The sequence below is a fragment of the Eulemur rufifrons genome, chromosome 1 (assembly GCF_041146395.1).
Source record: "Eulemur rufifrons isolate Redbay chromosome 1, OSU_ERuf_1, whole genome shotgun sequence".
NCBI lineage: Eukaryota > Metazoa > Chordata > Mammalia > Primates > Lemuridae > Eulemur > Eulemur rufifrons.
In genome coordinates this window covers 73,928,422-73,952,195 of record NC_090983.1, presented here as the reverse complement: position 1 = coordinate 73,952,195, position 23,774 = coordinate 73,928,422, and the positions used below count along the sequence as shown (strand labels likewise).

The 23,774-nt window shown below is 44.9% G+C and overlaps 1 protein-coding gene across 3 annotated transcripts in view; it reads left to right on the top strand.

Annotated features, from left to right (window-relative positions):
* The first annotated feature begins 9,506 nt into the window (after positions 1–9,506).
* Positions 9,507–23,774, top strand: part of KIF5C (kinesin family member 5C) — a 155,381-nt gene continuing 141,113 nt past the window's right edge. For 2 of the 3 annotated variants that reach the window (XM_069457712.1, XM_069457798.1), the window contains exon 1: positions 20,368–20,833. In XM_069457712.1, the coding sequence (XP_069313813.1) occupies positions 20,708–20,833 (126 nt within the window). In that variant the 5' untranslated portion in view covers positions 20,368–20,707. Of the gene's footprint in view, positions 9,560–20,367; positions 20,834–23,774 lie in introns of those variants that run through there. The other variant, XM_069457879.1, reaches the window with a different exon arrangement.

Genomic DNA, 23,774 nt, shown 5'->3' with positions numbered 1-23,774 from the left:
GAATTATTATTTTTTAAATCTATTCTATGAATCTTTATCTTTTGATTGGAGAGTTTAATACATTTACATTTAAAGTACGTAGAGTACTTTATCAATCAGAATACTTACATCTGTCCGTTTGCTATTTGTTTTTTATATGCCTTGTAGCTTTTTTGTCCCTCATTTCCTACCTTACTATCTTCTTTTGTGTTTAGTTAATTTTATATAGTGAAACATTTAAATTCTTTCCTCATTTTCCTTTGTGTGTTTTCTTTATCTATTTTCTTTGTACTTACCATTGGGATTACATTTAATATCCTAAAGTTATAACACTCAAATTTGAATTTGTACCAGCTTAACTTTGATAGCATAAAAAACCCTGTTCCTGATGTAGATCCATCACCATCTCTTTCAGTTGTTGATGTCACACATCTTTATACATTGTGTGCCTAAAAATATAACTAATAATTTTTAGTGTACTAGTCTCTTAAATTATGTAGAAAAGAAAATGTGGAGATACAAACCAAAGCTACAATAATACTAGCTTTTAGATTAATAATTTTTAAATGCATTAATCTCTAATGTCATAGAGAAAACAAAACGTAAAGTTACACATCATTGTTACAATAATACTATCTTTTATAATGGCCCATGTATTTGCCTTTATTGAGATTTTTAATTCTTTGTCTAGTGTTCTTTCATTTCAACCTGCACAAATCCCTTTAGAATTTCTTGCAGGGTAGCTCTAATGATAATGAACTCTCTTAACTTTTATTTATCTGGGAATGTCTTAATTTCTCCCTCACTTTTGAAGGACGGTTTTGCCAGATATAGGATTCTGAGCTGACAGGTTTTTTGTTTGTTTGTCTTTCTTTTTTAGTACTTTGAATATATCAGCTAACTGCCTTCTGTCCCCCATAGTTCCTGATAAGAAATCTGCTAGTAATCTTATTAAGGATTCCTGGTACGTGATGAATTGCTTCTCTTTTGCTGCTTTCAAAATTGTCTCTTTGTTTTTGTCTTTCAAGTTTGATAATAATGTGTCTGAGTGTGGGTCTGTTTCAGTTTATCCTATTTGGAGTTTGTTAAGCTTGTTGGATGTTTATATTCATGTCTTTCATCAAATTCAGGAAGTTTTTAGCCATAATTTATTCAAATAGTCTCTCTTCCCTTTTCTTTCTCCCTTCTTCTGGAACTTCCACAGTGCATATGTTGGTCCACTTGATAGTGTCCCCTAAGTCCCTTAGGCTCTCTTCACTTTTCTTCAATCTTTTCTCTTTCTGTTCCTCAGATTTGATGATTTTTATTGTTCTAGCTTCAAATTTGCTGATTCTTTCTTCTGCCTGCTCAATCTGTCTTTGAAGCCTTCTAGTGAATTTTTCATTTCAGTTATTGTAATTTTCAGCTCCAGAATTTCTTTTTGGGTTTTCTATTTCTTTATTGATATTTACATTTTGTTTACACATCATTTTCTTGACTTCTCCCATGTCTCCCTTTAGTTATTTGAGCATCTTTAAGATAGGTGCTTAAAAATCTTTGTCAAGGCTGAGTGCAGTGGCTCACACCTGTAATCCCAGCCCTTTGGGAGGCTGAGATGGGAGGATCACTAGATCATACCACTGCTCTCTAGCCCAGATAATAGAGCGAGACCTTGTCTCTAAAAAAAAAAAGTTTGTCAAGTAGAACCCCCAGCAGTTATTTTTTTCAGGGACAGTTTTTGTTGGCTCATTTTTTCCCTTTGAAAGGGCCATACTATCCTGTATCTTTGTATGTCTTGTGGTATCTTTGTTGAAAACTGGACATTTGTAATTTATAATGTGATAACCCTGGAAATCTTATTCTCCTCCCATACTAGGGTTTGCTGGATTGTGTTTTTGTTTATTTATTTTTATTGCCGTAGGCTGTCTCTATGCCAAATATCAGCCTGAAGTGTGAACGTAAAGTCTTTTCAGATGTTTTCCCCAACATGGTGATTTTCTAATTTCCCCCATTTGTGTGATTACTTTTGAATGTCTTAGTCTTCAATGTCTGGCTCTCAAAAGGGAAAAAAGAAAATTGAAGAAGTGCAGGGAGGCACTTGCCCTATAAGTTACTTCATCCAGGGGGCGGGACTTACAACAATGGAGGAGGTGCAACAACAATGGCCTGTGCTTCTTTGCCTGTATCCCTGTGATCAGATACAACAATCAGTGGTCAGAGCACAGATCCCTAGGAGTTGGAGAACAGTGTCCTTTTTGCCCACCTGCATCTCACTAGCTGTGTGCAAGCTGCTCCAGGAACATGTGCACGGCTGTCTGACAAGGGGTTGGGGGTCGGGGATGAGTAGTTGCTACTGTGCTAACAGCTGAAATTAACTACAATTTACCTTCTAAGCCTTCCAAGCCTTCCCCTGGAAGTTGCAAGCCTGCAATAGACTCCAGAGTTCCAAAATAGTTATATCAGAAAGATTCTGTCAGTGTAATTGTTGTCTAGTGGGGAGACTGATTTCTGGTGCATCCTGCTCCACCATCTTCCCAGAATCCTCCCAGGGGCTAGCTTTTGAGGCCAGTCTTTGAGGTTTATTCAGATCTCAAGAGGACTCTTCTTTGCCTCTCTTTCCCTACCACTCTCTAGTGAACTAGCTAATCTATGGCTTTGCTCATTGCTCTTAATTAAAAGGAGCTATTGTTTTCTAGAGCACTTTTAGGCTTGAACTATCCCACATGTGTTTTAAATAAAGTCAGTTCCTTCGACCAGACCTTTGGACTTCTCTTTTCTTATGGACTGCCTCTTCCCCTGGGCAAAATCTCTGAGCCACTGCTCTGAGCTCAGGGTAGATGGTATGGTAGCCTCTGGCCTCTTACCTGCAAGTGAGCGAATGGGTAAGTGTGATCTAGGCTCTGGTATTCATGGTTTTCCATGCCTGGGATAGGCTCTCTATCCTATGGATTAGGGCTGGGTGGAAGAAAAGAGCTCACCAGGGATTTAGCCTCTTCAACTTGGGGTTGGAGGGGATGAGACATGGTGGTGGCCTGTCTCTGCAAGTGAGATATGATAACCGTTGACTGGGAGGAGAGGGAGTCCTGTCTTCTTGACCACACCTATTTGGAGTGGAGCTTTCTTGAGCTGAAATGGGGTAGCGAGGGGGAGGTGGAGGTGGGTGGGTGGAGGCTCATGCCAGATGCTTGCTGTCCTTGTTGAGTTTAACTGACTTCCTTGAATAAATGTTTCTTTATTTGTTCTACGCCCTTACCCTTAGGACAATTTTCAGAGACTTTAAATGGTTGGATTTATTTTGGGGTTTTTTTCTTTTTCTTTTTCTTTTTTTTTTTGCTTTTTTTGGAGAAAGAGTATTGCTTGCCCAGTTGGAGCGCTTGCAATGGCGTCATCATAGCTCACTCCAACCTCACACTCCTGGGCTCAAGTGATCTTCTCACCTCAGCCTCCTGAGTAGCTGGGACTACAGGTGTGTGCCACCATGCCTGCTAATTTTTCTTTTTCTTTTTTCTTTCTTTTTTTTTTTTTTTTTTTTTGTAAAGATGGGGTTTTGCTCAGGCTGGTCTCAAACTGCTGAGCTCAAGCAAACCTCCTTCCTTGGCCTCCCAGAGTGCTAGGATCACAGGCAGGAGCCACTGCGCCTGGTCGGTTGTTTTTTAAAAATAGTTTTTGCCAGTTTTGCTTGTTTTTCTGGAGAATGGGTCTGCAGAGCTCCTCATGCTACCAGCCTGGAAGTGGCACTCCTGTCCAGTGCTCCTTTGTATACGCCGCTGATGAGGTGGTCTTCTTCAGGATATTTTGATTGATATTATTACTTTGTTTAGACACTTTCAGAATTCCTGGGTCAGAAGCAACTAATTGAGATTTAATAGCCACTTTCCCCTTCCTTCTCAAGGGGAAATGTTATTTAGAATCTCAGTGTTATTTGAGGTAGCAGGCACACAGCTCAGACACTGCAGTGACGAGGCGTGGTTGTGTGAGTCGGTTCTGGTCAGTGAGTTAGAAGTGGAAGTGTTATCTTGCAGGCAGCTGCATAAAGGGAACTGATTAGGCAGCATTGTGATCCTTTGCCTTTCTCATTGCCTAGAATGTGGCCTTGATGGCTGGTGTGCTAGCAGTCATCTTGGACCGTGAGGCAACATTGAGGATGGAAGTCACTCACTGAGGATGGCAGGGCAGAAACCTAGAAAACCTTTTTTGCATTGATTACTAGGTCATTTGGGACTGCCTGAAGCTGCCATATCAGTCTTGGATTGCCTTCATATAAAAAATATAAATCTTTAGGTGTTTAAGCCACTATTTTTTCTCAAATGTCACCTCCCCTAGGAAGTCTTGCCTCTTTCCTTGACAGCTAGAAACGGTTTCTTCTTTTGAATTTCAGGACACTTGCCTCTAACTCCCCATGATACTGATTCATAATATAACATTCTGTCTTCTATTAATGCTATTTGGGTTTATGCTGTAAGGGAACCAGATGGCTAGCCTAATAAAATCTAGCCCAGATCCTCCAAGGCTGGCTATGGGGGAGGAATTACCAAGTAGAGAGTGTGGGCTGCATCTCAAAGCCCTGACTCCTACTCTAAGATTTACTTTCTTTCTGAGACTCACTAAATGCTCCTACCCTTGACAGGCTGGCCTTAAGGACCTCGGCTTTATTTTTGAGGGTTTAGCCATGTATTAGGACATACAGCTCGTCCCTTAATTCTATTTGGCACAGCTGAGAACAAGGGTTATTGAACTCTCAGGGTAGCAAAGGGGAAATAAACAAAGAGAGTAAAATAACATCAGGTAATCTCTCTTACCAGTCATCTTTAGCTTGGGGTCCCCGCTGCATTCTTTGCTGCCTCTGGGTAGCAGATACCTTCAGTTCCTTGTCATCCTTAGATTCAGTGACAAAACTGTCCAGATGCAGCCACTACAATATTTTAAAGCCTTTGAAATACCAAGATAGAGGATATCTGTATCTGGCATGTCCAAGCTGAAATCTGGATCCTAATATTTTCAAACTCTTGAAAATTAAGGAGATAAAAAAAAAAAAACGACAAACAAATGACTCCCATCATTTAAAATTTGCTTGTAGAGGTTTTCTTTTGGTCCTGGAATTACATTCAAGAAAAAATTTTAGTTATGCAAATATAAAGCAAACCTAAATGAAGGTGTTTGAGACTACTTCCAAGGAGTGAAACTTTCTTAGAATTTAAGATAGTAATGTCTTTGCTGGCTGCTGGGTTTTACCTTCGCAGACTTTGGTATTTGAAGAAAATATCCTTCACTGAGGGCCAGTAACAACGGAAGAGTTAGCACAGCGCTTGGACCTTGGACTTGCACGGAACCCCTGTTAGTCACAGGAATGGGGGTTAGGGAATAATAGAACTGTTTTCATGGAAGAATTTGTGACACTCAGGGATTAAGGCAAAATTTCAGGGCAGGTGACAAAGTGTGGCTGAGAATTAATAATAACAAATACATTTATAGTGCTTATTTTTTCCAGCCACTACTTTAACAATTTAGGTATATTATCTCATTAATCCTCATAGAAACTTTGAGATAGTACAAATATTATCTCTGTTTTATAGATGAGGAAATTGAGGCACAGAGAGGTGAGGTGGTGTGCTCACAGTCACTCAGCTACGAAGATGTGGAGCTGGGGTTCAAACCCAAGCTTCCAGCTCCAGAGACTGGGCCTTTACTCTTCCTACTGTCCCTGTAAGGAGAGTGTCCATTTCTCTCCACCTCTATGGGAAACCCTGAGTGTCTTGGTTTGTTGGAGCTGCTACAACAAACTGTCATAGACTGCACAGCTTATGAACAACAGAAACTGTTCAGAGGTTGGAAGGTCCGAGATCAAGGCACACAGTGACTTCTTCTCTCTATGTCCTCACATGGTGGAAGAGACAAGCTTTTTGGGGCTAATTTATAAACATACTAATCCTGTTCATGAGGGCTCTGCTTTAATGACCTAATCACCTCCTAAAGGTCCCAGTCTTAATACTATCTCCTAGGGGATTAGGTTTCAAATATGAATTTTGGGGGGACACGAACATTCAGACCATAGTACTAAAGACTGACAGCTCTTGTCAATGAGGCATTCCGATTCCCTTATGAAGCTAAATAGTCCTGATGAACAGAAAGGTGAGTGATTTTCATGTATTATTTTTCATCTGATCATCTTAGTGATCTCTCATATTAGTTCTATTAGCTTTTTAGCTAACTCTTGTGATTTAAAGTGGTAGTGGAGGTAGCCATCTTTCCTGCAATTATATATAATTTTGCTTCCACTTTTCCTATAGCTATGCCTTCCATTACTGTGTTGCCTGACCATATCAGCTCTAATTTATGGAATACTAAAAATAGAATTGAGTTTTCTAATGGGTATCGGAAGGATGGATATGAGATCAGAGGATACGGGGCAGAGTGGGCAGTAAAGAAGGGATTGCAGTCATTTAGATGTGATGTCATAATGGCTCAGTCTAGGATGATTGCAAAGGACATAAAAAGGAAGGGGTACATGGGAAAGATGTTTTTGATAAAGAATTTACTGAACTTGTGATATGTTGAGCAATAAAATACATAAATCCCACCTGAAACCTAGTGCTCTACCTGATGGTGACAATTTGTAACAGATTCTGTATGCACCGAGAACATATGGCTGGTCACCTAACAGGAGGTAAGAAGTCACTGAACCACAAGTCTCGATTTATGACAGCATCAGCATATATATGTATATAATTTTAAAAACCAAATCGCCATGGTTCAGTCTTCAATCCTTGAGCTGTCCAGCTCCATTCTTGTCTGCCTGCTCCAGACCTACAATATTCTCTTTTTTCCTCAAAACCACCAGTGTCTTTCCCCCCTCAGGGCCTTCATGCCTTCTGTTACCTGCTTTTCCACACACCTTAGTTTAGTAGCCCTTGCTCAGGAAGTCCTGGATGTCGCCGGCCCTCCGACCAGCACCACCACGCTGTCTATTAGCGTCCTGCACTTTTCTTTCCAAAGGACTCACCACAGTGACAGTTTGGTAGGTGTTTGTGTGATTGTGTGATACCTGTTTCCCCCACTGAACCACAAGCTCCACGAGGGCAGGAACCAAGGCCATACTTGTTCCTACTGTATCCCTAATGCCTCGAACGGAGCCTGGCAAACAGTACACAATCCAGAAAAGCTGGTTGAACACACTCATGACTAGCAAAAACATATCTTAAATAATTAGCACTTGGGTAGTGCTTTTCTAGTTTATAGAGTGACATTTTCTGTTTATTGTGCCCCAGCTGGTCCTCATATCAAGCCTGTGAGAAACACAGACATGGGACATTTGGTTGGCATCTCACAGGCATGTGGTATTTTCACCTGCATCACCTCACCCAGTGCTTACTTCGACTCTCACAATTTACACTCCAGCAGCGCTGGGCTCTGGATACGACATGCTCTTCACACACGTGGGTCCTTCTCCCTGCAGAGCGTGCCCTGCCCATCATGGATGCCATGTGCGCCACCCAGACCCCTTTCCCAGCTTGAACGGTTGGCTGTTAACAGCACCTCTCTGCTGCCTGTCTAGAGAATTGTCTCCCCCATAGAACAGAGAATGGAATCTCCTCACCTGGAAGGGGCCACACGGTCAGTGACTGACTGACACAGGGGTCCAGAAAGCCACCCCCTTGGCCTCAAGGACTGTGTTCCCTCCAAAATCCATGTGTGGAAACTTAATCCTCGTTGTAGTGAGAACGGGGGAAGTGCATAATGCCTTACAAAAGGGCCCAGGTTTGAAGGGAGCGTGCTCTTGCTCTTCTGCCACAGGAAGATGCAGCGTTCGTTCCGTTTGCTGTGCCTTCCATTCCTCCCACCATAGGAGGACACAGCAAGAAGGCCCTCGCCAGACACGAAACCTGCCAGTGCCTTGATCTTGGCCTGCCAACCTGTAGAACTGGAAGAAATAAATTTCTGTTCCTTATACATTCCCCAGTCTGTGGTATTCTGTTATAGCAGCATAGACAGATTAAGACAGTGGTGCAATTTGTGCCCAGGGTTTCCTCCCAGAGCCGGTGCCCTTGCTTAGCTCCTTCCCTGCCTGTCCACCACTGCCGCTTCCCCCACACCCCAGGAGATGCCCCACAGGAATCCCCGTCTCAGGCTCTGCTGCTGGGGAGCCCAACCTAAGGCACACTCCCTGTCCGTCTCACACACCTCTATCCTCCCTACAAAGTGTTTCCATCAGAGGAGCGCCTTCCTCTTCCTGGAGGTGGTAAGACAGGTGAGTACACGCAGTATGGTGCTCAGAGAGGAAGCACCCGGGGTCCTGGTGGGTCCCTGCAGGCTGCCAGGTATGGAGGAGCTCTACAAAGTGGGTATTTATGGAAGCCACTCTGCCAGTGTCCGGGGCTGTGGAAACCAGCCAATGACTTTCCTCGGGGCACTGAGGCACTCGTCTTTGCTCCTGGGTGAGCTGGCCCTCCTGATGGAAGAGAGGCAATACTCACTCTTTAGCCTCCCTTCCCAACTTCTGATTCCTGAAAAGAAAGCAGGGGGAGCCCACCTTTGGGTTATACAGGAGCTTACCCCAATAGGGCCCCACTGTCTCAAGTCCCACTGCCACTGGACCCTTGAAGTCCAGGCTTCCAAAGAGGCCCAGAGAGAAGCTGGAAACTTCTTCCACCAGCCTAAGGCCCACTTCCCTCTTCCAGCATGCTGACAGTGGACATGTGTGCTCCCTCGGGGAGACCCTACCTCTCTTCTGCAAGGACATGGCTCTACCCTGTGACAACCACAGGTCTACTCCTCCAAATGTGCGTAGAAAAGCCCAAAACTCATCTCAGAGATGTGCACGTACAATTTTTCCCTGTCTTTGTTCCTCCACTAGATGGTAAACTCCAGAAAGGCCGGGACCATGTGTTGCTTATCTTAGTAGCTTCTCTGGCAGCAAGAATATAAATTGTTTTTTTTGTTTGTTTGTTTTTTTTTGAGTTGGAAGAGTCTTTAGAGAAATGCGGTACAATTTCCTAGAACAGAGTCTTGTAATCAGTCTTATTAAATGAGTGAATGAATATTTTTTAAATAAGATCTTGCAGTAACTTTAGCCAAAATATATTTTTGCAGATGGTGCCATCTCACTGTGTCCTCACATGGCAGAGAGAGGGGGGATATTTCTGTCTTCTTCTTATAAGGCCACAGTCCTATCAGATTAGGGCCCACCCTAATGAACTCATTTAACCTTAATTGCCTCCTAAAGACCGTATCTCCAGATATAGTGACTTGCGGGTTAAGGTTTTCACATGTGGATTTTTTGGGGAGGAAGACACAATTTAGTCCCTAGCAACACCCTTTGCCCTGAAACTTTGTGGCTGGATTTGGCCAATGTCAGCAAACATAAGGAAACAGGGGAGCAAAGGGCACGTGCACACGGCCACTTAGTCTCTTGCACAGTTGGGCTTGCTCCCTCTTGCACCTCTGCTTCGCCGTGAGAACATGCCAGGGCCAACCTCATGGAGAGATGCGAGGCACGTGGAGAAGAGCCAAGACCATCTCAGAACCAGCAGATGACCAGCTGATCCCCTGAACTGTGAGCGACCCCAGCCAAGGTCAGCTGAGCCTGGCCTGGTCCAGCAGATGGGTGAGAAATAAAAATTGCTTGTTGTTTTAGGTCGCCAAATTTTGGAGTGGTTTGTTACAGGACAGTAGCTAACTAACAATACCCTCCCTCCGTTCTTTCTCTTCTTTCTTTTGAGTTTTTTTTAATGTATGTGTGTGTCTTTTCCCCTACATTTCTTCTGTTAGAGTTTAAGGATTGAAGCATATCTCCAAATTTCTTTTAATTCCCTATCACCTGAACTACAATGCTACCCACCACCCCCTCTAGCCTTTCACCCTTTTTACTGTTCTTCATGGCACTTACTGCTGCTTGACACAGTATGTCATGTACTTAATTGTTTATTGCCTGCCTCCTCCAGTAGAACGTAAACCACTCGAGGGCTTGGACCTTGTCTGTTGTATCATGTTGCATCCCCAACACCTAGAACAGGGCCTGGCACTTAGTAGGCACTTTGTAGATATCTGTGGAATGAATAAATAAGTGAATTTTTCAAAACACTAAAACAATAATCGCTATCTGATATATGTGTGTGTGTATATATATGTTCGTGTATATATATATATATATATATATATGTTCATATATATATAAAACATAAATTAAGTGTTTGTGGAATAGATTAAATAGAGTAAAACAGAACCTAGGATTTAAATTTTGAGGCTTGTGCCAGCATTTTGCTGAGGTGGCCAGATGAATGCCAGTAAAGTGGACAAAGAAATAGCACAAACTGTTAGTTTTCATTAATCAGAATTAAGAAGCTGACTGTTGCCAATATGTGTATTATAGGAGAAAGAAGTCCTTCAAACGGGGCTGGGGAATCGTTTGCCAAGCAGATTGAAGCTGTGGCCCTGCCCACAACTATGTGCTTGTGCTAGCAGAGTCTGGAAGCTTCAGTAGTCAAGGTAGGGTTGGATGTTTTAGGAACTATACCAAATTCATCTCTTTTCTGGGTTAGTTTAGACAGTATCTTATCCAGTTAATTCTTTGGTAATTCAATTGCTCCCTCTCCTCTGAAAGGGAGTAGGTCATCTAAGGAAAAAATAGTCTCACGCAGAGTCCTAAGCGAGCCACAGTGCAGCTGGACAACTGGGTCAGCCGGCTTCCAACGCAGAGGCTGCTGGTGGCAGGCTGACCTGTGGCCGTGTCAGGGCTCCATGAGATCTGGATGTTACTGACTGTCATTAGATAATTTGTGTGAGTGTGGGTAGCAGGGAATTGGCAGGGAGGAGAAAGTGGGGACATTGGACTCTGGTAGAATTGAATCTGCAATGAGTGATATTATGGAGAACACACAGTACTGAATGTTGCTGCATCAGGATCTGTTGAGAAAGAATTCCCCAGGGAAAGGTTGAGCGCTCTCTCTCTCTCTCTCTCTCTCTCTCATGCCTCCATTTCTCTCCAAGTTTCATGGATAGCAATGCCATGGCTGTTCCCAGTGCTTCTTCTTTCCTGGGAACTGTCCACCCACCGTCCCTGTCTAAGTTCATTTGTGTTGCTATAAAGGAATATCTGAGGCTGGGTAATTTATAAATAAAGAGGTTTATTTGCTTACAGTTCTACAGGCTGTACAAGAAGCATGGGGCCAACATCTGCTTCTGATGAGGGCTTCAGGCGGCTTCCACTCATGGTGGAAGGTGAAGGGAAGCTGGCTTGTGCAGAGACCACATGGCAAGTGAGAAAGGAAGGGTTGGGGCAAGATGTACAAGGTTCCTTTCACCAACCAGCAGGAACTGGTTCAGCGAGAACTCATTCACTCTGTCCTCCCAGAGAGGGCATTAATCTATTCATGAACTATCTACCCCCATGGCCCAAACACCTCCCTGTAATCCCCACCTCCAACACTGGGCAACAAATTTCAACATGAGATTTGGAGGGGTCCAAAATCCAAACTATGGCACTCCCCCATCCCAGTTCAGTTGGTTAAGGGATTACTTATGACAACCATGATTGCTGAACATGATGTTGTTCTTGGTCAGAGTTGATTTGTCACCTGAGCTGAGCCCATCAGAGTCCTTCCCCAGAAACTGGAACTGAGAGAAAGGAAGAGCGAGACAGCTTTCATAATTCTCCAAATGGTTGAACATACAAACTCTTTCAAGCTGACAGAGCTGAATATTCTGCGATATAACCTGGAGAAAGCAAGGAACCGAATATACAGAGAGAGAAAAAGAAGAAACACGTGCCCAGAAAAGAGCAAAACAAGACAATGAAAGAAACGTTTCAATGTTCAAATCTGATTCCAGGTCATTTCTGAACTCACAGCCTGACATTATTTCTTCAAGAATTATAATTAACTCCCTCTCTGTTGTTTGCTTTAACCAGCCTCAGTAGATTTCTGTTGCTTGCAACCCAAAGAATCTTGACATACACATCCTGGATCATGTACCTCCGTTGCTGCCATTCATGGCACAACCAGTTCCGTGCCCCATGGGAGGTGCTGTCTGGCTCACAAACTGATGGACGGCAAATATCAAAGATCACAGGAGGCCAAAAGGCTGGCACTATGCATCCAAGTCTCTTCAGCAAGAAGGGATGTCTGTTTGGCTCTGCTGAACCGTGACGTCAGAGGGAGAGGGTCAAAGATCCCACGGAAAGAATGATGAGTCTCTTCAGTTCTATCCTTGGATTTCTAATACCTTGATACAGTGTTTCTAACTGTGCTTATAATTCTTTTATCTGAGCACTCCTCTATTTACAAACTTCCAGTGGTTTCCCACTGCCAGCTAACGGCCACCCAGACACTATGACCTGCTGTTCAAGGTTCTCAATGATTTTGCATAATTTTTCAATTTTAGTCCCGTACAACTCTGCACTTCTTTTCCTCTGAGAGTACAAGTGCTTGCATACCTGGTACCTCTGCCACTTGGGGCAGGAAATCTGTACCTACACATTTTTCGGGATTTTATTTATGTTGCCCTCCCAGAGAAATTTTACAAATCTACCCTCCTACCAGTAGGATAAGAGAAGGCTGCCTTTCAGTATACTTTACAACATTGAACATTATTCTTTGTAATCTTTGCCAAAGTAATAGGCATCCTTTGGTTACTAATGAGGCTTAATAGTTTTTCATGCACTTCAGGATAATTTGTAACTCTTTTATTTATTGGGTTTTAATGTTCTTGGCTAGTTTTTCTACTGTGCATTTACAACTATCATATTGATTTGAAAGAATTCTTTATTAAAGATATCGACTCTTTGTCATATGTGTTGCAAAACCCTTCCTTAGCTGATTTTGGTATTTTATTATTGTGCATGATTTTTGATGTATATGACTTTATGTTTTTGTGAGGTATAATATATTGCTTTTGTCCGTTGATGGTTGCTGTCTTGGGTTTTTGCTTAGAATAGCTGTTATTTATCTTTTAATTTCTCTATAGCTTATGTCTCCCAGCTAGGTTGAGGCTTTTGGAGGGAAGAGCTTATTTTGTGTCCAGAGTTGTATTCCTTGACTCTACTGTCTTCCCTATTTCAGTGTGAGTGCCCAGTAAGTAACAATTAGCCCATTTATAGGTGGGTGTCGCAGGCAGCTTTCTCAGACGCCCCCAGGGATGCACGACTCCTGTTGTTCACACCTGTGTAACTCCTCCCTTTGCATGTGTGCGGGATCAGTGACTTGCTTCTAATCAATGGAATGTGGCAAAAATGATGGGTGAGGTTACACTATGAAAGACTGTAGTTTCTGCCTTGTCCCCTGTCTTGCGCTTGTCCTGATGATGCCAACTGCTGTGTGGGGCCCATGTGACGAGGAATTGAGGGCAGCCTCTGGCCAGTGGCCAGCCAGGAACTGAATCCTGCCAATAACCACGTGAGTGAGCCTGGAAGTGGAGCCTTCCCCACTGAGCCTTGAGATGGCTGCAGCCCTGGCTGTGTGAGAGAGAGCTTGAACCACAGATCCAGCTACCTGGTGTCCAAGTTCCTGACCTGCTAGGAAGTAACAAATGCTGTCGTAAGCTGCTAAGTGTTGGAGTCATTTGTTACACAGCATTAGATAACTAATACTCATGTTGAAAAAAGGCTTCTAGTCTTCAGATACTTTTCTTTGACTTCTGTTGAAGAAAACCTCATTTCATTTACTGCTTCAAAAAGAAAGGAGAATCTCTACAGGGAACCCCATCACCTTTGGAACTTATTTACAGGGAACTTTTGTGCTGAGGCTGCTGCTGTCTTTCTCCATTGTGAGTAAGAGCAACAGGTTTGTACTCATTCTTCCTTCCCACAGTCTCTGCTGACTACAGGAGCCCCTGTAGTTTTGCTGAGCACAGAGATGGATTTGGGGCTGCACACCTGGGATGGAGCTGGGGTACATGGACCAGCTTTGCACCAGGAAGGAAGAGTCCAGGGCAAGTCAGGGCCCCGGGGAAGAGGAGCCATGAGGGGTGTTGGGAGAGAAAGGGACCTTCTGTGGCTGCATGACGGAGATGGGACTTTGGAGGCATGAAGTCTATTCAGCAGTTTTTAAGTAGTTTGCTCTGGGGTGTGCAATAGATATCCCTCATCTGTGTTTCCTGCTGCATTTTTAGTAAAGTTTATGTGACTTCTTCATGCTTTCCTGTGCATGGATTTTTAGAGGGGCTACCAATGTTGAATTTTGCATCCAAATGTGGCCTGAATGTATTAGACACAGTTTCTGCAAGATGAGGGAATAGCTGACAGGCAGACCACACTGGGTCAGCCCTGGGGAGGGCAGGGGACTTCAATGCCCCCAGCCTCCTGCATCTCAGCTCTTCACCAGGTCTGCCCTGAGATTGCCAGTGCTCGTTCACAGGTGCCCACTCTACTACCAGGACACAGAGCTTGACTTTCCTCCTTTCCTGTCCCTCCTTAGATTCAATGGTTCCCTGTCTTATTCTTCTAGAGCCCTGAATTTTTTTCAGCAAGAATTAATACTAAAGGTTTAATCTCAGTCAATGTGTCAGCTCTCCTGGAAGAGAAGGGGCTTTTTCCTTCCAATGAGCTAATGTCTTGCTAAAGGGATGTAATCGTTTTTACTTCTTTCCCACCGAGCTCAGACATATCTGGGCATATTGAACTGAGGGGATACATTTTAAAAGACATTCAGATTTTCTGTTCCATGGCAACAGATTATTTTTGCAGGTTTTAAAGGGCTCTTTCAACATCTTTGAAAACATTTTTATCTACTCATTTGGATTTTAATCTTCACTGGGGTCAGAGACAGTTTGTACTTACAGGAACGAAGCTGGGCCCGGGCAATCAGAAATGATTAGACGCACAGGGTCACCTGCAGACCCCGGGGTTGGAGTTAAACGGCACAGCCGAAGGACAGGGAGCTGATGTGAAAATTGAAGCAATTACCCAGATCACTCAGGCAGAAGAATGTCTGAGGCTTTTTTTCCTTGAACAATCCAGATAATTGCTTCCATTTACACATCTTACTGGAAGTAGAGACCAAAACTGTTCTCTGGGAGTGGGCTGAATAGAGGGAAGCACAGTGCTGGGAGAATGATTCTGATCACTCAGGGGAGAGAGGGGTGGAAAACATTCACATGCTTTGGCCTTGATTTTGCAGGTTCGAGCAAGTCAAAGTGAGACTGTTCATTGTCACTTGAGTCATCTAGATAATTCTCCATTTTCTGTTTCATCTCAACAATACAGCTTTAGGGCTCCATGGCTGGTGGAGGTGACTGAAGAGTTTGTGGCTGGGGAACTTCACGTCTGTTTGAGGCCCTTACCCTGTGCTAGCCGGGGAGATTCTCAGATCGTTGACCGCTCTCAAAGGCCCCACACACCCTTGGGGTGAGGAGGCCTGGCTGGGTCAGGAAGGAGAGCAGTGGGCAGGCGCTCTCCCGGCAGAGCACACCACACCTGTTAATTTGACCAGGAGCAAACATCAAGGCAGCAGGACTTGGTCATTCCCTGAAGCAAACGACTTCTTTACTGTTAATATTAATAGGACTCTCAGGGATTCATTTCTGCAACTGAAAATCCACATTTGCCCCAAGAATGGAATGATGAAGGAATGCATGAAAGACATTTATTAAGTTGCTACTTTGTTCCTGGCATTACACCAGGCCTTGGAATAATAATGTTACTTTATATTAATATGGGCCTTTCTTTTTCTCACATTTTCTTAGGGGCAGGGGTGATTCCTCCAATCTCTTCATAGCCTCTTCCAGACTTTATTTCCAAAGCATTTTCTCAAATATTCCCCTTTCAATTCTCGCTTATCGAGAATAGATATTTTTAGCACCATTTCGATGAATGGGATAAAAAAATAAATATTCAGAAAAGATGAATATAGTTTCCAAAGTTACAAAATTTGTTAGCAGCAGACTGACCTGGAGCGAATAGTGAAGGATCCCGAACCCAAGGGTCCATCTACAATCAACATCATTTCTTTCAGGTTCTTATATTTATTCAGCTGTCCTTGCCATTACCAGTAGACATGGATTGATCATTCGGAAAACATTTTATCAAGCATGCAAGTAATACATAATCCCCACAGCATAGATAAAGGAGCAAGACATACACACAAGACAGTTAAAATGAAGAAAAATTCTGTGAAGTGGAGAGAACTAGAGAACAGTATCAGACAACAATATGGCAGTTACTGCAACGCAGCCGGCGATCAGTGCCAAATCAGAGGGACTGATGACAGGAGAAGGAAGACGGCCCTGTGGACTCTCGGAGAGCAGTTCAGAGAGATTTTTCTAAACTCCAGTTTTTGATTGTGGTCAGTACACACAGCATAGAATTCACCATTTAGCCTTGTTAAGGAGCACAATTCAGTGGTGTTAAGTGCGTTCAGAACGTCGCGCAGCCATCACCACTGTCTAATTCCAGAATTTTTTCATCACCCCAGTGGAAACTCCATACTGGGAAGAATTCATAGAAAGTTTCATAGACTCTTGAGGGGCAGACTGGGGTTTAGAGTGGCAGACAGCCGACAGGAAGTCCATGGGGCACACGTGGAGCTGGAGCCCACAGCAGGTGTATAGGTCCCGAGTGACGAATGGAGGGCTCGTGAGGGACAGCACTGAGCATTTCGGTTGGGGCACCGACGTGGATCTTCCCCCCATAACAGCAGATCTGCCCCTCCCTCCCCCTTTCAGGGTGACCTTCCTCTAACACGTTTGGGAAAGAGGTATTGGTCTCTATTCCTCCCCTGTGGTCTTCCCTCAGCGGTTGCAGTCCGAAACCCTCTCTCCACTCTGCTGTGGGACCTCCACTCTGTCTGGTCTTTCACTGCTGGTCCTCCTGCGACACGATGCTGCAGTGTTGCTGCTGCTGCCACCGTGCAGGTCTCAGCCGGGAGCTGGAGGGTCCGGCAGCCCTTCCTGTCCCCGCCCTGGGCTGTAAATCCTCCACGCACCATTGACAAAAGACTGAGAGGTGCAGAGACTTCCCTGGAGGAAATTTTTACCATGGTGGGAAAACCCTTAAAAACTAGATTTCAATTTTGACTTTTCCCAGAGTCCAAGGGGCCAGGACCACCCACAGGACACAATAATCCTCACTAGCGAATTTGTTGAATTGGCAGGAGCAGCTAGATCAGTGCTGTTCAATCAAAATATCATGGGTGCCACAGAAGTAATTTAAAAATTTTTAAAAGCCACTTAAAAAAAGGAAAAAGAAACACAGGTGATAGTGTATCTAATTATCTAATATATTTTATTTAACCCAATATATCCAGAGTATTTTCTTTTCAAGTAACCAACAAATACAAATTATTAATGAGATACTTTACATTCTTTTTCATACTAATTCTTCAAAGTCCTGTTTGTCTTTTACACTCACAGCATATCTGGTTTTGGACATGAAATTTTTATCAGAAATACTTGATCTGTGTTTAAATTTTATAAAATTTACAGTTGAAAATGCAGATTTACCAAGTTGTTCTAAATACATTTAAAAGTTTCCAATAACCAAATCAGATATCAGCTTCTAAATTTAGATTTTCATTAGTAAAATTAAAATATTCAGTTCCCTTCCAGAATATGTGGGGAAAAGGGTTATTGTTTGGTGAGATTTATCTAATAGTCTCCTAAGAATATTACTATAGCCCTTTTGAGGAATAAATTAAGTTCTACTCTGATACAAGTTGTTTCCGTTGCCTAATATATCAAAAAAGAAGCTTTTGGAATTGTATGTGGATATCTTTATCCCTAGGGGGCAATCAAAAAGCTTCATGCTCCTAATTCTTTAAGGAACCGTTTAAAATTATTTTAATTTTATTACAAGTATTACTAGAGTAGTTGTTCTACTCTAAGATTTCAAAAGTGCATTTAAAATCAGAACCGTTCCTGCCTCCAAATATATTGTTATTTTGGTGGAGGAAAAAATAGTATGTGCTACATAAAAAATATTAAAGATATTAACTGAGAAAAAAAATTCAGTTCCTCAGTCACACTGGCCCCATCTCAAGAGCTCAGCAGCTACCTGTGGCTAGCAGCTTTTGTCTTGGACAGCACAGGACCTGCGAGTCCAAGACTAGCAGCACCAAATGCTAATTGCTACAATCATTTGATTTGCTATGTGTCCAAAGATGGTTCTGGGTTAGCCCAGTGATAAAAATCCTTAGTGTGACCATCCAGTTGTTTTCATGATTGGAACCTAAATTGTCTTTTGACGTAATCTCTCATTAATTCCACTTTGGTCCCTTAGGTTTCTCCTGGGCACATAAACTTAATCTGACCTCCATCCTGTGCCTCTTGCTGGGCTCCTCTCTAAATAACCTCTTGTATCAATTAGGACCCTTTCAGCTGCTCACAGAAACTTCACTTAGAGAATAGGCAAGTTTATTCTCACAAACGAGAAGTCTAGGATAAGATGAGCTAGGTGGGCTTTGGGTTTGGTGGATCCCAGTGGCTCGATCATGTAAGCAAGGACCCAGGTATTTTGGTCTCTCGGCTTTGCTGTTCACAGCTTTGGCTTCATCTCAAGTTTAGTGCTCCATGAAGTCAGAGAATGTTTCCAGTAGCAATTGGTGTGATGAGTGCCATTCTCTAGCGGGGAGGGAAAGGTCGAGTAATAGAATTTCTTTCCAAAAATTTAGCAAACTTTTCCTTTTGTGTCCTTAACTTCATCCTGCTCATCCCTGAACTGATCACTGGCAAAGAGGATGGAATGGTCATGTCTGACCGAGGTTAATCAAGGCCCATTCCAGGATCCGGGGACAATTTTTCAAACCATGTTCTTCCTGCACAATAGGAGAGGGGAGGAATGGGTGTCACCCAGTGGCCAAAACATCTCTTTTCTGCTTTTTCCTTTATCTTTTTTTTACTGTGGTAAAAATAGACATAACATAAAATGTACCATTTTACGTGTACAGGTTAGTGGCATTAAGTATACTCACATTGTTATGCAATCATTACCATGACCCATCTGCAGAACTTTTTTTTATCTTCCTCAACTGAAATTCCATACCCATTAAATAACTCCCCGTTCCACCTTCCCCAGCCCCTGCCAACCACCATTCTGCTTCCTGTTTGTATGAACTTGACTGCTCTAAGTGTCTCATATAAGTGGAATCATACAGTATTTGTCCTTTTGTGACTGGCTTATTTCACAGTGTTTACTATCTTCAAGATTCATTCATGTTGTAGCATGTGCCAGAATTTCCTTTTTTTAAAAGGCTAGATAATATTCACTGGGGCAAAAGTAATTGTGGTGTCCGACCATGAATTTTAAATCATTATAACTGGGCTCAAACACATCTTTATTAATCAAAGTAGGAACCGTTATAATCAACACATTTTTTGCCAATGGGAAATAAGTTAGTTTATTCCTGTAGTGTAAAAATCCGTGCTTCGGGATTCAATGAACCCTTGGAAAGCATTTTCTGCATACTGCTGGTTGTGGAAGCATTTTCCCTGCAAAAAGTTGGGGAGATGCTTAAAGAAGTGGCAGTCGGTTGGCGAGAGGTCAGGGTACTGAGTCTTAAGAAAATTAAATTCCTGCCGTGGGCCATACATCTAGTAAGTGGCAGAGCTGAGATTCACACTCAAGTATAGCTTCCTCCTAGGGTGGATTCCTTGTTCAGTGTGCTGCCTACTATGCGCTAGGTACTGGAGACACAAAGGTCAGGCAGATACCACTGCCTAAGTGTAGTGACAGAGATAGGCAGAGGAGATTAGGGAAACACCAAGGAGGGCCACCAACCCCTATGAGGTGTCTAGTGAGTCAGGGAAGTCTTCCTGAGGAAGGAGGGTTGAGCTGAGTCTTGGAGGAAAAGGTAGTGCTGGAAAGGTAGAGTGGACACCAGTGTTCTGCCAGCCCAGCCCCATGTCCTTCTGGGAATAGCATCCCTCTTCATTTGGGAAGCTTCCCACCAAGGGATTCCTCCATGATCTTACCACGTCCCTGACTCTGGTTGATTGGTCAAGGGTAGACACTAACCTAGGTTCCAGCCAATCAAACCAAAACTCTGAACAAACATCTAACCTTATCCAGTGGTAGAAGTTGAAGAATGAAACCCAAAGACTGTTAGCAGCTGGTTTCCCCAAGTGATTTTCCTTTGGGATCAGGAAAAGACGTAAAGAGGTGATACAAACCTGGTTACTTACAGAGGTTTTAACCGGGAATATTGGGTATGACCTCCATCCTGTTTTTGGCGTGGGTGGCCAGACCAGACTTGCAGGCTCTTAGAGGTCGCACCCTGAACGCCAACTCCAAACGAAGCATTCTTGTCCTTCCACGGGCAGGTGCAGCGACTACAAGTCCCGGTGTGCACCGCACTCAGAGCCAGCCGGGGTGGGGCGGATCTCCGCAGTGATGTCACCGTCCCGGGGCGGGCCGCGGGGAGGGCGGGCCGGCGGGGCGGGCCCGGGCGCGGAGCGCGCTGGTGCTGATGCAGGATGGCTGAGCGCACAGGAGCCCGGGAGGTCTGAGCCGGGCTAGGCTCCCTCCCTGCGCATCGCCTCGTCGGCCCGCCGCGTAGTCGCGGGCAGGTGGGCCGGGGGCGCCGGGCAGGGCCAGGGCAGGCAGGTCCGCAGCCGGCGGGGCCGGAGGCCGATAGGCTGCCCACCTCCCCGGTCTCGGAGCGGCCGGGGCTGCCCAGCCCGCCGAGTTCGCGATGACCTGCTGAGAAGCGTCGTCGAAGGCTGCAGGAGGCGGCCTAGCGGTGGGCGGTGCGGCTCGCGGCCCCCTCCCTCGGCGTGCCCAGCCCCGGCCCCCCACCCAGCCCGCGCCCCCTCCCAGCCGCCGGCCGAGATGGCGGATCCAGCTGAATGCAGCATCAAAGTGATGTGCCGGTTCCGGCCCCTCAACGAAGCGGAGATCCTCCGAGGGGACAAATTCATCCCCAAATTTAAAGGCGATGAGACCGTGGTGATCGGGGTAAGTGGCCGGGGCATCTGGCCTCCCCTCCTGCTTCGCGCTGCAGCTCGGCGCCCCGACGCCCTGGACGCGGTGGGGATGTTCGGGCCGCCCCTTCGGACATTCCCGCGGGGCTGCTCTCCGGGTGGACGTGACCACAGACCCCTCACCCACCGCCCTACAGTTCCCTCTGGGCGGGTGGAGGGGCGATCGGGGGCAGCGGGGCGGGCCCGGGTGGCGGGGGTGGGGGTGGGGGGCGAGCGAGGGCTCGGCGCCGCCATTGTTCGCGGGTGGGGGCCCGGGTGGGCCTATTGTTCCCCACACTCGCCACGCCGCGTGAGTAGTGTGTTCGGGTTACCCTCAAGCCGGGGTGCCCAGGACCCCTTTAAAGTATGAGCTCTGCAACCCACAAAAGCTTCCAGGCATCATTTCGATTTATCGAACACTTTGCCTCTTCTTCTTGTGACCTTAGTTAAAAAAGAAGAAAAAAAGGTACAGGAAAAATTCTAGCCTAGGTTCGGAGCTCCGGCAGCTGTGTAGACGCGGCTCCCCGCGGTGTTTCACCTTGCTCCGCGTGCGGACGGCGGAGGGTGGGGGCAGCTCGGGTGGCCTTGGTGTCTCCGGGAGGCCTGGTGCGTCTCCTACTTCCTCTCCCCCTGGCTGCCCGCGATGTGGAACCCGGGTTTGATCCCCCGCCCGTGGCACCCTCCCCCACCCCGTGTCTGCAGACCCGTTCATACGCTTGGCGCTGGGTGGAGAAGAGCTTGTATCCACATCTGCGGGGCGAGGGGGCCCAGAGTGCAGCCAAATAGCCCCCCCCCCCCCCACCAAGAGGAGAAGTTAGTTTGTGTGGCTAGTGCCTCCTCCCTCTTGGTCTCCCTTCCCCACCTTTTCTCCCCCACCCCCTCCCCGGACTTGGTTCCCTCCCTGCAGCCCGGGCTGCTGGTGGGGGGAGGGAATATCAATAGTTTGTAGTTCTTAAAGGAATATATGTCAAATGAAATAAGCCAGCTCCGCTCCCTCCCTCCCCCCCCCACCCCGCTGTTTCTAGCGTGAGTGGCTGACCGTGCCCCCTTTGTATGCGAGCCGCGTGGGGAGCGGCCGAGTTAATGGGAGCCTCCCGGTCCCCGCTGACACGTTCCTGGCAGCCCACTCGAGGCTGCTGATGCAGCTTTCCCGTCCCCAGCATTGATTAAGTGATGTCATCCCGATCACTGAGCATGCTCCGACCAACCCCCTCCCCCATCCCCCCAGTGGCTGGTGTATTTAGGTCAAATGATTGACAGGTGACAATTTACCGAGGGTATTGCCTAGTCCGCCTGGCCTTTCTCAAGCACCAGAAGCCGACGTTTCCCGGCCCAGGCGGTTCCCAGCATCTTTGCCAAGGTTGTATGCAGTAGTCCCTGCGAAGGGCCCCGGGGACCAGCAGGTGCTAGCTGTACCGTTAGGCGGGCGCTTTCTGGGCTGGGGAACAGGCAGCCTCTGCCCTCGGGCTTTAACCTGTACCTGGCTTAAGAAGGCAGCTCCTCTTGACGACCCCTTCTCCCCACCCCATTTTCACAGTCAAAGGAAACCCTGACCTTCAAATAATATGTGGATGGATGGTCATTGTGAGAGCTGACTTGTGAGGGCAGGAAAGAGGGGTTTCTCTCTGCTTAGTGTTAACTTGCAGAGAAGATGTGTGCTACAATTATTGATGAGGAAGGAAATTCTACAGTTAATGGCAGGCATGGGTTAGTGACATATCCATGGGCAGATAGTGGCTTGTTTGGGTTACAGCTCTCAGCTAGGATCTGCCTACAGCCCAATCTATATCCTGAGCCAGGTTGTGGTTCAGATAGGGTGGGAGTTACTGGGGACATCTAGTCCCTGCCCCTTGGCTTGTAACAATTTTTAAACAAATAAATTGTGCAGTACTGGAACATGTTCTGGTGACCCTATTTTTTTTTCCCAGGAATTGAAGAGCCTGAAGAAATTCTTATTGTCCTCCCCTCCTCCTCCCTCTCCTGCTCTTCCCTCCCCCTTATCCTCCTCTTCCTCCTCTTCCTCCTCTACCAGGAACAATGAAGTGCAGTAATAAATCATCTTCTTTGATCTATATGCAAAGCAGAGATACTTAATTTTAGGGCACTCTTTCTTTAATAGTATGACATAAATACATATTCATAGTAATGAATATATATTTATTCCCCATCTAAATATACATATATTATTGACTAAATGCATTAAAACCAAGTCACCATGTAAAATAAGACATTTAAATAAAAATTGTGCCTGTGAATATACACATCACTCTTAAACTGTAAAGTGATTTTTGCTCATCCTACTATAATCCTGTAATGCAACAGAGAGTTTTCATTTTTTCTATTAAGGTAAACTTTTTATTGAAATAAAGCATTCATATAGAAGAGTGTTATAAGTGTATGGCTTGATGACTTTTTACCAAGTAAATGCTCCTTGTAACTACCTCAAAGACTAAAAAACAAATATTTCAGGACCTCAGAAGTCCTTCTAGTCCCTGACTTCCCCTACCGCAGGGTAACATCTGACTTCTGATTCCACAGATTAGTTGTACTTGTTTTTATTTTTAACTTCATATACATAAAACTGTACAATATATTCTCTTGTGTGTGTGGTTTCTTGCAGTCAACACTATAATTGTCAAATTCATCCTCATTGTCCTGCAGTATTCCTTGATACAAATATACCACAGTTTATTTTTCCACTAACTGTTGATAGATATTTGGATAGTTTCTAGTTTGGGGCTAATATAGATAGTGTTGATATGAACGTACTTTTACTCATCTTTTGGTGAGGGTGTGTACAGGAGACTGCCAGATGCTAAAGACTGCCAGATGTTGGGAACTGGCTTGGGATGTGCTTAGACCATTTCCATTAATAATGCGGCACTAAAGGAGATGACCATTCTGGCAGCCTATATCATGGTATATACACTGGGTAG